This window comes from Felis catus, chromosome C1, assembly GCF_018350175.1.
Source record: "Felis catus isolate Fca126 chromosome C1, F.catus_Fca126_mat1.0, whole genome shotgun sequence".
Classification (NCBI taxonomy): domain Eukaryota; kingdom Metazoa; phylum Chordata; class Mammalia; order Carnivora; family Felidae; genus Felis; species Felis catus.
This window is the reverse complement of record NC_058375.1, coordinates 148,728,399-148,744,996: the sequence shown is the minus strand read 5'-3', so window position 1 is coordinate 148,744,996 and position 16,598 is coordinate 148,728,399. Positions and strand designations below refer to the sequence as shown.

At 36.0% G+C, this 16,598-nt stretch overlaps 1 protein-coding gene across 25 annotated transcripts in view; it reads left to right on the top strand.

Moving 5' to 3' along the window:
• The window catches only part of BAZ2B (bromodomain adjacent to zinc finger domain 2B), a 500,560-nt gene that overhangs the window by 480,537 nt on the left and 3,425 nt on the right, over positions 1-16,598 (top strand). For 24 of the 25 annotated variants that reach the window (XM_023259353.2, XM_023259354.2, XM_023259351.2 and 21 more), the window contains one exon: positions 566-706. In XM_023259353.2, the coding sequence (XP_023115121.1) occupies positions 566-706 (141 nt within the window). Of the gene's footprint in view, positions 1-565; positions 707-12,574; positions 12,886-16,598 lie in introns of those variants that run through there. The other variant, XM_023259360.1, reaches the window with a different exon arrangement.

The window sequence follows — 16,598 nt, the reverse complement described above, 5'->3', positions numbered from 1 at the left end:
TACAATTAATTACTCTCAACTTCCAGAAGCTGAAAATGAAGGTAATTTTTAAAACTTGATAAAGTAAAAATGCAAATGGGTGAGTTTAACTTGTGTGTACAGTCTGGGACAAACAGATGAGCTTCATGATTGTGTTTCATATGAGATCGGCCAATAATATTTCAATTTCAAAAATGTTTTACATATAAGATGGAATTTTTCCATTATTAAACTGAAGATGTTTAAAAATTTTTCTTAGGAAATTTTTTGCTTAAATACATAACCAATAACAGCAAGCCTTTTCTAAGGTTGTGCGGTATATTACTATTCAGCAGTCTGAAATTCTCAAACTTTTAGAATCTAAGCTTGTTTAGAATAAACTCACCATTAGTTGCTGATTTATTTTAACCAAATGATATTCTGTACTATAAATATTGGTTAAAGAATTTATAAAGAAAACCATTGCGTGTGGTCAAACAGTACGTGTGAAGATTTTGGGTTGTAATAGATAACCTCTCTATTTGCTAAAGACGTGCAGAAAGGTTACCAGAGGTTCTCCCACCCTAACAGAATAATTTCTTTCCAGAATCTCTAGGGCTGCGGAGTAAAGTGCTGAGGAAAATTGAAGAGCTCAGGACAGAAGTGAAAACCCTTTCTTCTGGAATTCCTGATGAATTTCTATGTCCAATAACTAGGGAGCTTATGAAAGATCCTGTCATTGCATCAGGTATGTGTGATGCTTTTGTAAGTTTGAGGGCATGTTGTGTGCTAAATGAATAAATGATGTAGATAGTTTACAGAAGTTTGTTTAAATGTGGAAAGTTTTTTAAATCTGTTTTATAGCTCATAAGTTTTTTTAAGTCATTTAATCTGAAGTAAACTGTTGAACATTATATATTTCTTTTGTTTTTAAATGTTTATTTGAGAGAGTGTGTGTGAACCAGTTGGGAAGGGGCAGAGAGAGAGGGAGAAAGAGAATTGCAAGCAGGCTCCATGCTGTCAGCACAGAGCCTGACATGGGGCTCCAACTCATGAATGGTGAGACCATGACCTGAGCCGAAATCAGGAGTTAGACGCTCAACTCACTGAGCCACCTAGGTGCCCTGAACATTATATATTTCATAATAAAACTGGATGGAGTAGGTTAGGACAAAAGGAATAAGTTTTACAAGCTTTACTTAAACTTGTGAAATGCGTGTTTGGTTACAAGAATGCAAGTTAAAATACTGTTTTTGAGATAGACTGTTGAGATCTCTTATGTTTATTTTGTCTACCATGAATTTAAACAACCTTACAGGAATAAGATTTATAGATTATGAAGTTGCATCATTCCACATTAATTTCTAATCTTTGTCAATAGACATAGGCATACATACTTTATCTAGTTGTAATCAGTGAATCCATATTTTTTTTATCTTTGTATAAAACTTTATACACTTCTAAATATTGACTTAGCCTAAATAACTTTATTCCACTGTGGCTCTATGCTACATTTTGACTCTTGCAAACACATACAGACACCAAACAGTAGAAATCTTTATTTTGTAAATATCATGGCACTGATATCTTAGTACTTATTTTTTTCTATTATTACCCATTACTTAGGGTTATTTTTATGGTATGTGTGCTCCAAAGCAGAATTAATCAATGAGAATATTTTATGAACATGAAAAAGAACAATTTTGACAGTTTTTGTTAGGATATTCAGTGGACATTTGAAAAGTGTGTGGTCTTTCCCCATTGTATGGTCTTGGCATCCTTGTTGAAGATCATTTGACCACATATGTGAGGATTTATTTCTCGGTTATTTCATTCCATTGGTCTATATGTTTGTCTTAGTATAGTCAGTACCATACTATTTTGATTACTATAACTTTGTAATATGTTTTGAAATCAGGAAGTATGAGGCCTCTGGCTTTGTTCTTTCTCAGGATTGTTTTAGTGCTTTAGAGTCCTTTGGGATTCCATGTGAATTTTAGTATGGCTTTTTTTCTATTTCTGTAAAAAGTGTCATTGGGATTTTGATGGAGGTTGTGTTGCATCTATAGATGACTTTGGGTAGTATGGAATTTTAACAACATTAACTCTTCCAATCCATGAATACAGGATGCCTTTCCATTTATTTGTGTCTTCTTTACTTCTTTCCACAATGTTTTGTAGGTTGCCAGGAATTTGTGTAAAAGCTTGCCAGGAATTTGATGAGAATGGTGTTTAATCTATAGAGCAATTCAGAATCGACATTTCCAACTCATGAATATCACACAGCTCTCCATTTATTTAGGTCTTTATATTTCAGCCTGTAGGTTTTGCCTATACTTTGCTAATATTGTCCTTAGGTATTTACTATTTTTATGACACTATAAATACTAATTGTGGGGTGCTTCAGTGGCTCAGTCAATTAAGCATCTGACTCTTGATTTTCACTCAGGTCATGATCTCACAGTTCATAAGGGTAGCCCATGTTGGGCTCTGCACTGACAGTGAGGAGCCTGCCTGGGATTCTCTCTCTCCCTCTCTCTGCTCCTCTCCCATGCATGTGCACATGCACACCCTCTCTCTCTCTATCAAAGATAAATAAACTTTTAAAAAAGTAGTTTTTAAAAATTTTCAATTCCCAATTCTTCATTGCTTGGTATTCCACAGTTGATTTTGTAGACTGACTTTGTATTCTGTGACCTTGCTTAGTTTATTGGTAACAATAGCTCTGTCATAGATTTTCTTCATACGTGATCATATCATCTGCAAGTAGGGATTTGTATTTCCAATTTGTATGCCTCCCTCTGTCCCCACCCCTTTTCCTGTTTCTTGTTACACTGGCTAGGATTTGCAGTGCAATGTTGAACAGAAGTGGTAAGAGTAGATAGTCATACCTTAATCTGCTCTTGGGCGGGGGGTGGGTGGGTGGGGGGGGGAGCATTCAATCTTTTGCCATTAAGTATGATGTAAGCTGCCTTCTATCAAGTTAGAGAAGTTTTCTTCTATCTCTAATTGCTGAGAATATTTAAAATGTTTATCCACTGAAATAAGATGGTTTTTCTCCTTTATCCTGTATTATGATTGATTACTGTATTCGTTTCCTGTTGCTGCCATATCAAATCATCACAAAATTAGTGGCTTAGAACAACATTTCTGTAGGTCAGAGGCCCAGTACATTCTCACAGGCTAAAGTCAAGGTATTGGCATGTTCTGTTCCTTGCTGGTGGCTGTAGGGAAGAATCCATTTCTTACTCATTTAGGTTGTTGGTAGAATTCAGTACCCTGCGATTTTAGGACTGAGACCTGTATGTTTTTGCTGGCTATAAGCTGAGGGCTGTTTCCAGCTGTGGTAGGCAGAATGTCCATGTCCTAGATCCCCAGAGCCTATGAATGTTACAAGGCCAAAAGGGTTTTGTAGATGTGATTAAGGATCTTGAGATGGAAGCGTCTCCTGTATTATCTGGGTAGACCCAGTGTAATCACAAGGATCCTTATAAGTGAAAGAGGGAAGCAGAAGAGTTGGGCAGAGAAGGAGATGTGACAACAGGATAGAGGTTATTATCTAATACCAGACAATGAGCTAAGGAATTTAGGCAGCCTCTAGAAGCTAATAAAGACAAGGGAAGAGATTTTCTGTCCCCTGGAGCCTTTGGAGAGAATGCCACCCTGCTGACACCTTGATTTCAACCCAGTGAAACTGATGTCATATTTCTGATTTGCAGAACTGTAAGATAACAAATTGTGTTAAGCCACTAAGTTTGTAGAATTTTGTTCTAGAGGCAATAGGAAACTAATACACTGGCCTCTTGGACTGTTTCATTTCTTGGCTTGGGGCCTTTTTCCATCTTCAAACCTAGTGACAGTATCTTTCTTGTATCACATTGCATCTCTTTGACCCACCTTCCTACCTTCCTCTTTGGCTTTTAAGAACTCATGTGATACGATAATTTCCTTTCTTAAAATCAGCTTATTAGTGACCTTAATTCCTTTGCAACCTTAGTTCTCTTTTGCCATGTTAACATAACACAGTCATAGGTTCCAATTAGGATGTGGACATATTTGTGAGTCATTATTCTACTTAACACAATTAGATTCATTGATTTTTTTTTATTGTGATGATATACATATATATAAAACCATTTTAACAATTTTTGAGTGTACAATTCAGTGGTATTGAATTTGACTATTCTGGATACCTTATAGAAGTAGAATCATGGAATATTTGTCTTTTTGTGTTGACTTATTTTACTTAGTATAATGTCTTCGGGGTTCATGCACACTGTAGCATGTGTCACAATTGCTTTCCTTTTTAAAGCTGAAAAATATTTCATTGTGTGGATATACCATATTTAGTATATACATCCAGCCATGGACATTTGGGTTGTTACTCCCTTTTGGCTATTGTGAATAATGCCACTGTGAACATGAGTGTACAAATATCTGCTCAAGTCCCTGCCTTTAGTTCTTTTGGGTATATACCAAGAAGTGGAATTATTAGGTCATATAGTAATTCTATATTTAATTTTTTGAGGAACCACCATACCATCTCCACTGGCGGCACTATTTTACATTCTCACCATCAGTGCACAAGGGTTCCAAGTTTTCTACATCCTTGCCAGGACTTGTTATTTTCTGGTGTTTGTATTGTTTTATAATAGCCATCCTGATGGGTGTGAGGTGGTATCTCATTGCGGTTTTGATTTACATTTCTCTAGTGATTAGGATGCTGACCTTCTTCTGTACTTATTGACCATTTCATATGTCTTCTTTGGAGAAATGTCTATTTAAGTCCTTTGCCATTTTTCAATCTGTTTTTGTTGTTTGGTTATAGGAGTCATTTATGTATTCTGGATATCAATCCCTTATCAGATATGATTTAGAAATGTATCTCCCATTCCACACGTTGCCTTTTCACTTTGTTATGGGGCCCTTTGATACACAAAAGTTCTTAATTTTGATGAAGTCCAGTTTATTTTTTCTTTTACTGCATGTGTTTTTGGCGTTATATTTGGGAAATCATTACCAAATCCAATGTCTTGAAGCATTCCCCTGAGTTTTATTATCTTTTGTGTATGGTCTACTTATCCTTTTGTATGCAGATACTCACTTTACCAACCCCGTTTGTTAAAGAATGGTCTTGGCACCCTTGTTGAAAACACTTGACTATGTGGGGGTTTGCTTCTCTTATATTCTATTGGTCTACATAGCTGTCTTTATGCCAGTACCATACTGTTTTGATTACTGTAGCTTTGTATATAGTAACTTTTGAAATCAAGAAATGTGAGTCTTCCAACCTTTTTTTCTTCAGGATTGTTCTGGCTCTTTAGGATCTATTGCAATTCATACACAAAATGTCTTTGGGATTTTGAGAGGGATTGCAATGGGGATCACATGGACTCTGTAATTTCTTTAGGTAGTATGGGAATTTTAACCACTGTATTCCAGTCCATGAGCACAGGATGCCTTTTTTGTTTAATTTCTTACAGCAATGTTCTCTAGTTTTCAGCATACAAGTCTTTCACCTCTTTAAGTTTATGACTAAGTATTTAATTCTTTTTGATGCTATTTGTAAATAGAATTTTCTTAATTTCATTTTTGGATTCTTTATGGTCAGTGTGTGGAACCACAGCTGATTTTTATATGTTGATTTTCATATCCTGCAGCTTTGCTGAATTGATTTCTTAGAACTTTCTTTTGGAATCTTTAGGGTTTGAATTATCTTCTTCACTTATTGCTGGATTTGACATGCTAATATTTCCAGCATTGTTGTATCTGTGTTCTTAAGAGATATTGGAGTTTCCTTGCTTTACTATAGAAAAGTTTCTTTTAATTATAATTCCAAATCTAGCTTTTAATACGTAATTTCATCAAATTAGATTTCTGAATATTCTCTCCTCTTGGAGGTTTGCATTTTCTGTTACCTTAAAATATACTTGTTGGCATCATTTAATATATTTTTTGTTGAATTGTATCTCATTTGTTTTAATCTTGATTCTCTTTTTGTTTATAGTTGCATAGTTTTCTTTCAATCTACTTTTAAAATAAACGTAGTGTACATCTTGATGTAACTTTATCTAAATTGAATCATAAAGTAGGTCTTTCTGGAGTTCTTAAGCTTCTGAAGCATTGTGTGATTTATCCATGTTGTTGTACAAAGCAGTAATTTGTTAACTTTTATGTGTCAATATACTATAAATTATCCATTCTGTCATTGTTACCTGCCATGAATCTTTATTCATGTTTTTTGGTGAACACACATATGCATTGTTATTGGGTATATTCCATAGAGTAGATATGCACAGGTTATTATCCAGAGTGGTTGAAATAGCTTTACCCCCTCAAGCAGTGTATAAGAATTATAGTTCCTCCATAGCCTTACTTCTATTTGGTATTGCCTGTGTCTTCCACATGCAGTTCTAAAAAATGACAGGTCTGTACACGGTCCAGTTACCCCAGTGCCAACATTTTGCAAAATGATATATCACAAGTAGGTTAGATTTCCCCAGCTCCATGTAATGTGTATTAAGTTCTATAAGTTTGTCCCTTTTGGAAGTTTGAGCATCAGCCACCAGTCAAGACAGAACAGCTCCAAACCTCTACACACCTTCTTTTGTCTTTTTCTAACTATATCCATCACCTGCCTGCTCTCTCCTCATTCTGTTCTCCATTTCTTTCAAAAAAATTTTTTAAACATTTATTTTTGAGAGACAGAACACGAGTTGGGGAGGGGCAGAGAGAGAGAGAGAGGGAAACACAGAATCTGAAGCAGGCTCCAAGCTCTGAGCTGTCAGCACAGAGCCTGACATGGGGGTTGAACCCACGAACCATGAGATCATGACCTGAGCTGAAGTTGGACTTAACTGACTGAGCCAACCAGGCGCCCCTCTATTCTCCATTTCTAAACTTTGTCATTTCAAAAGTACCTTATGAATGAAATCATATAGTAAATAACATTTGGGGATTAGGTGTTTTCAATTAGCATTATCCAGGGAGAGTTGCCATTCATTTATTTTTAGTCTTCCTGTGTTACTTTTAGAGGTGTTCCCTGTGGAAAACATACAAAAACATACATATAGTTGAAGTTGAATTAAAATCTCAGTCTTCATCTTTAGTGGAATTGAACTGATGGCTTTATATTGTGATTGATAAATTTGGGCTAATTCCTGCCAACATATTTCCACTTGATTCTGCTTTCTTCTAGCTCGTTTCCCCCTTCTTTCCTGAATTTTTCTGAATTAATCACATCCTTTTTGGTGTTTTTCCCTTGATGTTTCAGAAGGCCTCTATACCTTATCTGTTAAACTAACTGCCTCAGAAGCATTCTTACAGAGTATTTTTAAAAAGCAGCAAGCAGGGGCGCCTGGGTGGCTCAGTCGGTTAAATGTCCGACTTCGGCTCAGGTCACGATCTCGTGGTCCGTGAGTTCGAGCCCCGTGTCAGGCTCTGGGCTGATGGCTCGGAGCCTGCTTCCGATTCTGTGTCTCCCTCACTTTCTGCCCCTCCCCCGTTCATGCTCTGTCTCTCTCTGTCTCAAAAATAAATAAATATTACAAATTTTTTTTTATAAAGCAGCATGTGATTGGTGAAAAACAAGCAATAGAGAAATACATATTTTGAAAATGTGGAGGCTTTGATATATCCATCCAGATATTTTTCTATTTATAATTTCATCCTGTGACAAAGCAATATGATACAATCTTTTAAAAAATTGCTTTCATTTACTTAATATATCAGAGAGTATTTCATGTTAGTATATTCAGAACTACCTCATTCTCAACTACATGATGTATTTCATGGCATGACTGTGCCATAAAGTTTTCCAAGTAATTCTGTAGAAAAAAATCCTTAGTCATGTAGTATATACAGGTACACTTATTTAAATGTAACTATTGGATAAAAATCTTAATATTGATAGGTACTGCCATACTTTAATTATGCTCATCTTTCATTCTTTTTAAAAATTGGCTTGCCCAATTTTTGCCCATTCAGACCTCCTGATGAATTTTAGAATCATCATATTAAACAAAAGAAAATCTAATTGACATTATTATTAGAATTACAGAAACCTAAAATCAAACTTAATTTGGGGGTGGAGTGGGTAGTAGAAATGAAAACATTACACTAGTCAGGTATTCCTGACAATGCTTTTGAACAGTAATTATACACAATTAGCTGTGTGAGTATTAAATACTTCAGAGGATATTGTTTCTTAGGTTCATTCCTTAGAAATATTCAGAGCTTGTATCTGTTTTCACTTTCTGATGTTTGTGGGATCCTAATTCTGTTCTTTGTTGTCTGAGTATTCAGTCAAGTATTACCTGCGGAATTTCAGGGCAGGAAGAGGGCATTTAGCTCCAGAGAGGTGTTGGAGACCAACAGGGGACAGAGCAAGCTTTTTTCTTGGACAAAGACAATATAAATTAAAAGCCCAGGCCAGTTAGCTAATATTTTTCACTTGAACTTGGAAGTCAGCTATACATGTAAAAAGATGGTTCCTTTTTGTTACATTTCTAAGTATAATGTAGCAAGAAATATAAGGGCTCACTTAATCTGCTTTGTTACCAGAAATAGAAGTCTAAGAAACAAATCTTCAAAAGGTATTGTTACTTTCGTATTTTACCAGAACCTCTTCATCTGAGTATATTAAATTATGAAATAAAGTTTTGTGAGTGGAACTTATTAAATATTGCTTACCTCTTAGAACTAGCTGGTACAGTTCTTGATTTGTCAACTTGATATCCTAATTTATAGGAAAAGTCAAATGGTACCATTTGGACAAAAAATATTTTATTGAAGGTTTTAAAATTTAAGTCCGTTTTAAAAAGTAGTAAAAATAAGCAAACTTAGTTAATACTGAATATGTACATATATTCTTTTAAATGTTGTCATTTGTCCCCCTGGCAACATGTTTGATTTCAAATAAGCTAACTCTAATTGTAGTAAACTTCATGCATGAATTTTTCAAAGAAACCAGGAGTGTCATTAATACAAATTATAAGCTGCAAATGTTTTTAGTTATAATAATGCTTCAGTGACTTTTCATTTATGCATGAAAGGCTCTATGTATATGTGTGGGTGGGGATGTGGCCTTTGCTCTGTAGCTCTAATAATCCCTCTGCTCTGGGATGAACTTCAGGAGAATAGTCTGAAACCTTATTAGCAATGCTATAGATCCAACCCAAATTCCTGATTTTCCTATTTATCAAGTATTTGTTACCAGTAGAAAACTCTTGGTATTATAAAATAGTGATTCATTAGAATAACCATGAAATGCTGATATTGGACTTTAGGGTAAACTATGGCCAGTGTAACTGAGTTACAGTAGGAAGCCTGTACCTCCATAGACTGAATGATTTGACATGTTACACACTACTACCACCCAAGCAGGCAAGGAAAAATTATTCACTTAAGAAAATTCAATTAAAGGTGACAAAACACCGTGTGATAACATTTTCTAACAGTGCAGATAAAATATATATTAAAAGTGGAGAGTAGAGAATATGAAAAATTGAATATGCTCACTGATTATTAACTGATGGAAAACGTATTTGAAGTTTTGAGTACTACTTACTATAAAGAACCAGTGGATGCTAATAGTATTCTTGGTCTCTTTTTAAAAGATATTAGTGTAGGGGTACCTGAATGGCTCAGTTGGTTGAGTGTCCGACTTCGTCTCAGGTCATGATCTCATGGTCCATGGGTTTGAGCCCCACAGGGGGCTCTGTGCTGACAGCTCAGAGCCTGCTTTGGATTCTGTGTCTCCTACTTTCTCTATCCCTCCCTGGCCTGTGCATGAGTTCTCTCTCTCTCTCAAAAATAAATAAACATTAAAAAAAAAAAAAGATATTAGTGTAAAGGTAACCAAAAAATCAAAAATACAAACCTCCCTAAGCATTAAAATTGGTGAAACTAGCTCCTATAGTGAAAGTTTATTTATGTGATATATAAAAAGAATAAGTATTACCAATTTATTGCTCAGTAATTCTACCAGTGGATTTAATTCCTCCCTAAAGAGAAAAAAGATTTGACATTAGCTAGCAAAGCATAATCCAACCTAAAAGCAAGGACTCAGAGAGGGTAGAAATAAAAGGATAGGCAAAAATGACACAGTTGCAAGTAAAAGTAAAGAAGGGTTACATACTTGTCTGCAAACATAGACCTCAGACCAAAAAACAAATTTTTAAGACACACAAAGATACCATGTGATACTGAAGATCAAAGCTCTCAGTGAAGATAACCATTATGCAGTCTCAAACAGCAACAACTTTCTTAAAGTAGAAACTACAGTGTGAGGAAAAAACACAGTAATAGGCTTGATCGTATCTCTCAGTTGAAAATAGATCTGTGTATCAAACCCTGAATGTTCAAAATAGAAAGTACGCTTTTTAAAACAGATATGGGACATTCATAAATATTAACCATATTTAAGCACCGAACACTATCACTACCAGAAGTAACACAAACAGCATTATCTCTCCACAATGGAACATAACTAAGAAATTAATAACAAAAGTGGGCCTCTTTCATCTGGAAGGTCAAAAACATTCTTTTATCAGATTTATGTAGCCTCGTGACACATGAATTAGCTGTTAATTAACTCATAAATGTTCCACATCGTAATAATATTAACATGCACATCATTTATCAGTAATAGGCCAGCGTGATGGTACTACATAAGACTGAGGTTCATTATACTCAATTTTTTTTGGTTTGGTTTTTAAGTCGGCTTCATGCCCAGCATGGAGCCTAACACAGAGCTTGAACTCACAACCCTGAGATAAAGACCTGAGTGGAGACCAAGAGTCAGATGCTTAAACAGCTGAGCCACCCAGGTACCCCCATTATACTCAGATTTTTATAAATAAAAATTGAATACATTTTCCTGCAAACTATTCCTACAATTCAACAGTAAGACAAATAATCCAATTAAAAAATAGGCAAAGGATTTGAATAGACCTTTCTTCATAAGAGATCTACAAGCAGTCAATAAGTATTAGATGTCCAATATCATCATGGAAATGAAAATCAAAACCACATTTAGATACCACTTGACACCTACGGCAAAAACTAGAACCTAACATGTGTTGGAAGCATGTGCAGAAACATTGCTGATGGAAATGTAAAATGGTACAGCTGTTGTTGAAAACCGGCACTTCCTCAAAAAGCTAAACACAGTCACCATGTCTAGCAGTTGTAGATCTACATCTGAGAGAATTGAAAACATTCATACACAAAGTTTATGTGAATACTCACAGCCTTATTGATATGCCAAAACACTGATATAGCCAAAACATGGAAATAACCCAAATGTCCCATCACTGAATAAATGAATAAAATGTGATATGCCCATACAATGGAATACTGATCAGCTAGAAGGACAAATACTTCTACATGCTACATGGATGAACCTTGGAAACATGCTAAGTGAAAGAAGCCAGAAACCAAAGACTACATATTGTATGATCCTATTTATAGGAAATGTCCAAAATAGGCAAAGCTACAGAGACAGAAAGTAGATGAGTGGTTGCCAAGAGAGGGGAGAGTGAATGCTAAGGGGTACAGGACTTTTCTGAGTGATGAAAATGTTTCAAAGTTAGTATAATTCAAAGTTAAGCAATCATCACCACCAAGAACCATTAAACTGTATACTAAAAAAGGGTGGATTTTGTGGTGTGTAAATTATATCTCAAAAAGGCAGTAACAGTATCTACAGAAAGCATGTACCATCTCTAGGACTCTGGGGAACACAAGCAAGTTGAGGTTATCAGAACCTCACATAGGTCTCTCAGAACCAGAGTTCAGGCCTTTAAAGAAGGGGTACTACCCAACTGGTGCCTCTAAAGGGGTAGGATAGGACAAATTTGGGCATACACCTACAAAGAAGCAAGCAAAAAAATCTGGAGAGTATAACCAACTACCCCTGCCAGATGAAGGGCCATGGCCCGGCACAACAGTGATAGGAGATTTCACTCTGTTTTTGTCTTCCTCTAGAAGATTCCTATTGCAAGATCTAACAAGGAGTCAACTGACAAAAGCAGAAATGTGGTTTGCATTATCCTGGCTCCAGCATGTTGAATCCCCAGTATTGTGCATGAATTTGGAGCTTAGCGACAATAGCTTAATAAGTCTAATCAGCATTTAGCAAGTTAAATCAAAGAGGAATCAATAGCCTTTCACTTGTGTGTAAATATATGTAAACAAAAAGCAGTTAAAAGGCATAACATTGCCACAACATGGGACTGAGAGTATATTATGCTAAGTGAAGTCAGACAAAGAAAGACAAATATCATATGATTTCAGTTGTATGTGGAATCTAAAAAGAAATAATAAAAAGCAGAAACAGATCCATAAATACAGGGAATAAACTCATGATTGCCAGAATGGAGGGGGGTAGGGGAATGAGCAAAATTGGTGAAGGGGAACAGGGATACAGGCTTCCACTTCTGGAATAAGTCAGGGGGATATAAGGTACGGTATAGGGAATATAGCCAAGAGTATTGTAATACCATTGTATGATGACCAATGGTAGCTACACTTGTGAGCACAGCACAATATACAGACTTATCAAATCAGTATGTTGTACAGCTGAGACTAATGTAACATTGTGTGTCAATTTCAGTAAAAAAAAAATAACAGAGGACAATGTACCAGATCAACATAAAGAAGACTATAACACATCCCTACAAAGTAAACTTGGAACAAATGGAAAGCATACCCCACTAATTTGAAGATACAGTGTCAGCAAGATGCCACTATTAGATTTTTTTCCTAGTGATACAGATGACGATGATAGATTCCATTGGAAGGACCACACAAAAATAACCTAGAAAATAAAACAGTATCGCTTAGTCCTATCAAATATTAAAACATGTTTTAAGCCTCTATATAACACAGTACGAGATTGGCACATGAATAAACAGAATGGAAATACTTTTTTTTGTAATCGAGGAATTGATACAAGTGCATTTGGAAATCATTTAGTGAATGATAAAAATGGCGTATGTTAAGTCAGTGGTAATAAATACTTTTAACAAGTGGTATTCTTACAACATAATAACCATATGGAAAAGGGTAAAACTGGCTTCATCTTATACTGTACATGTAAATTTCAAATGGATTAAACAAGTCCCAGAAGAAAATGCAGATAAATTCCTTGATAATCTGGAAATAGAGACATTTCCTAACCTGGACTCAAAATCCAAGAGAAATCTCTGAAAAACTGAGGAAGTGCCAGTATTCCAAAGGTACAAAAAATATTCATGGAATACCAATCCTTCTCAAACTTCCAAAAACTAGAAAAGGAGGGAGCACTTCCAGACTCATTTTATAAGGGCAACATTACCCCGATAGCAAAACCAGACAAGGACATTACAAGAAAATTACAGACCAATATCCCTGATGAACATAGATGTAAAATTCCTCAATTTTAGCAAATAAAATTCAATACATTAAAAGGGTTACACACCATGATCAAGTGGGACTTATTCCAAGGATGCAAGAATGGTTCAACCTCTGTAAATCACCATCATATATCACATTGACAAAAATGAAGAATAAAAAATCCTATCTTGATGCAGAAAAAGTCTTTGACAAAATCCAACATTCATTTATGATAAAAGCACTCAACAAAATGGGTACAGAGGGAATGTACTTCAACATAATAAAGGCCATATAGGACAAGCCCACAGCTAGTATCAGTGTCAGCAGTGAAAAGTTGAAATCTTTTCCACTAAGATTGGGAATAAGAGAGCCTAGTCTCATTACTTTTTTTTTTTTAATTTTTTTTTTCAACGTTTATTTATTTTTGGGACAGAGAGAGACAGAGCATGAACGGGGGAGGGGCAGAGAGAGAGGGAGACACAGAATCGGAAACAGGCTCCAGGCTCTGAGCCATCAGCCCAGAGCCTGACGCGGGGCTCGAACTCACGGAACGCGAGATCGTGACCTGGCTGAAGTCGGACGCTTAACCGACTGCGCCACCCAGGCGCCCCTAGGCTCATTACTTTTATTCAACATAGTACTGGAAGTCATAGCTAGAGCAGTTAGGTGAAGCAAAGCACAAAGAAAAGACATCCAAATTGGAAAGGAAGACATCCAAATTGGAAAGGAAGAAGATGACATGTTTTTATACATGGAAAAGTGTAAAGACTCCACAAAAACACTGTTAGAACTAATCAACAAATTAAAGTATTAGGATACAAAATTAATACACAGAAATTTGTTGCATTTCTGTACACTAGTAACAAGCTGTCAGAAATTAATACTCCCATTTACAACTGAATAAAAAAGATACCTAGGAATAAATTTAACCAAGGAGGTAAATAATCTATAGACTGAAAATTATATTGAGAAAAGAAAGTGAAGAATACATGAAGAAATGGAAAGACATGGATTGAAAGAATATTGTTAAAATGTCTATACTACCCAAAGCAATCTATAGATTCAGTGTAATCTCTATCAAAATTCCAATGGCATTTTTCACAAAAATAGAGCAAACAATCCTAAAATTTGTGTGGAAGCACAGAAGACCTTGAATAGCCAAAGAAATCTTAATGAAAAAGCTGGAGGCATCACATTTCCTGATTTCAGACTATATTACAAAGCTATATATAGCATCAAAACAGTATGGTGTTGGCATAAAAACAGACATAGAATAGAGAGCCCAGAAATAAACCCACACATATATGATCATTAATCTACAACTAAGGAGGCAGGAATATACAATGGGGAAAGGATGGTTTCTTCAATAATTGGCGCTAGGAAAACATGAGCCGTGTGCAAATAGAATGAAATGGGACCTTACACCATATACAAAATCAACTCCAAATGGATTAAAGACAGTGTAAGACATGAAGCCAAAAAACTCCCAGAAGAAACATAGGTGGTAAGCTCCTTGATATCTGGCTTGGCAATGATTTTTTTTTTTTTTTTGATTCCACACTGAAAGCAAAGGGAACAAAAGCAAAAATAAGTGGGACTACATCAAACTGAAAAGCTTCTGCACAGCAAAGAAACCATCAGCAAAGTAAAAAGGCAGCCTACAAAATGGGGGAAAATACTTACAAATCACATATCTGATAAAGATTAATATCCAAAATATATAAAGAACTCCTATTAACTCAATAGCAAAAAATGAATAAAAGATGAGCAGAGGATCTAAATGTACATTTTTCCAAAGATGACCTACAGAGGGTCAGCAAGTACATGAAAAGGTGCTCAACATTACTAATCATCAGGGAATTACAAAACCACAATGAGCAGTCACCTCACACCTGTTAGAAATGCTTATTTAAAAAAAAAAAAAAGTCTGGGATTGTGATGCTTCCCGAGTAATATTGAAGACGACCAAAGCGGGAGGCACCACAATCCCAGACTTCAGCCTCTACTACAAAGCTGTAATCATCAAGACAGCATGGTATTGGCACAAAAATAGACACATAGACCAATGGAATAGAATAGACTACAGAATTGGACCCACAGAAGTGTGGCCAACTAATCTTTGACAAAGCAGGAAAGAATATCCAATGGAAAAAAGTCTCTTTAACAAATGGTGCTGGGAGAACTGGACAACAACATGCAGAAGAATGAAATTAGACCACTTTCTTACACCATTCACAAAAATAAACTCAAAATGGATGAAGGACCTGAATATGAGACAGGAAACCATCAAAACCCTAGAAGAGAAAGCAGGAAAAAACCTCTCTGAGCTCAGCCACAGCTATTTCTTACTTGACACATCTCCCAAAGGCAAGGGAATTAAAAGCAAAAATGAACTATTGGGACCTCATGAAGATAAAAAGCTTCTGCATTACAAAGGAAACAATCGACAAAACTAAAAGGCAACCGGCGGAATGGGAAAAGATATTTGCAAATGACGTATCAGACCATGGGTTTAGTACCCAAAATCTGTAAGAACTCACCAAACTCTACACCCAAAAAACAAATAATCCAATGAAGAAATGGGCAGAAAACATGAACAGACACTTCTCTAAAGAAGACATCCGGATGGCCAACAGGAACATGAAAAGATGCTCAACGTCACTCCACATCAGGGAAATACGAATCAAAACCACACTGAGCTATCACCTCATGCCAGTCAGAGTGGCTAAAATGAACAAATCAGGAGACTATAGATGCTGGAGAGGATGTGGAGAGACGGGAACCCTCTTGCACTGTTGGTGGGAATGCAAACTGGTGCAGCCACTCTGGAAAAGTGTGGAGGTTCCTCAAAAAATTAAAAATAGATCTACCCTATGACCCAGCAATAGCACTGCTAGGAATTTACCCAAGGGATACAGGAGACGATGCATAGGAGCACTTGTACCCCAATGTTTATAGCAGCACTTTGAACAATAGCCAAATTATGGAAAGAGCCTAAATGTCCATCAACTGATGAATGGATAAAGAAATTATGGTTTATATACACAATGGAATACTACTTGGCAATGAGAAAGAATGAAATACGGCCTTTTGTAGCAACGTGGATGGAACTGGAGAGTATTATACTAAGTGAAATAAGTCATATAGAGAAAGACAGATACCATATGTTTTCACTCTTATGTGGATCCTGAGAAAATTAACAGAACACCATGGGGGTGGGGAAGGGGAAAAAAAAAGGAGGGAGGGAGGCAAACCATAAGAGA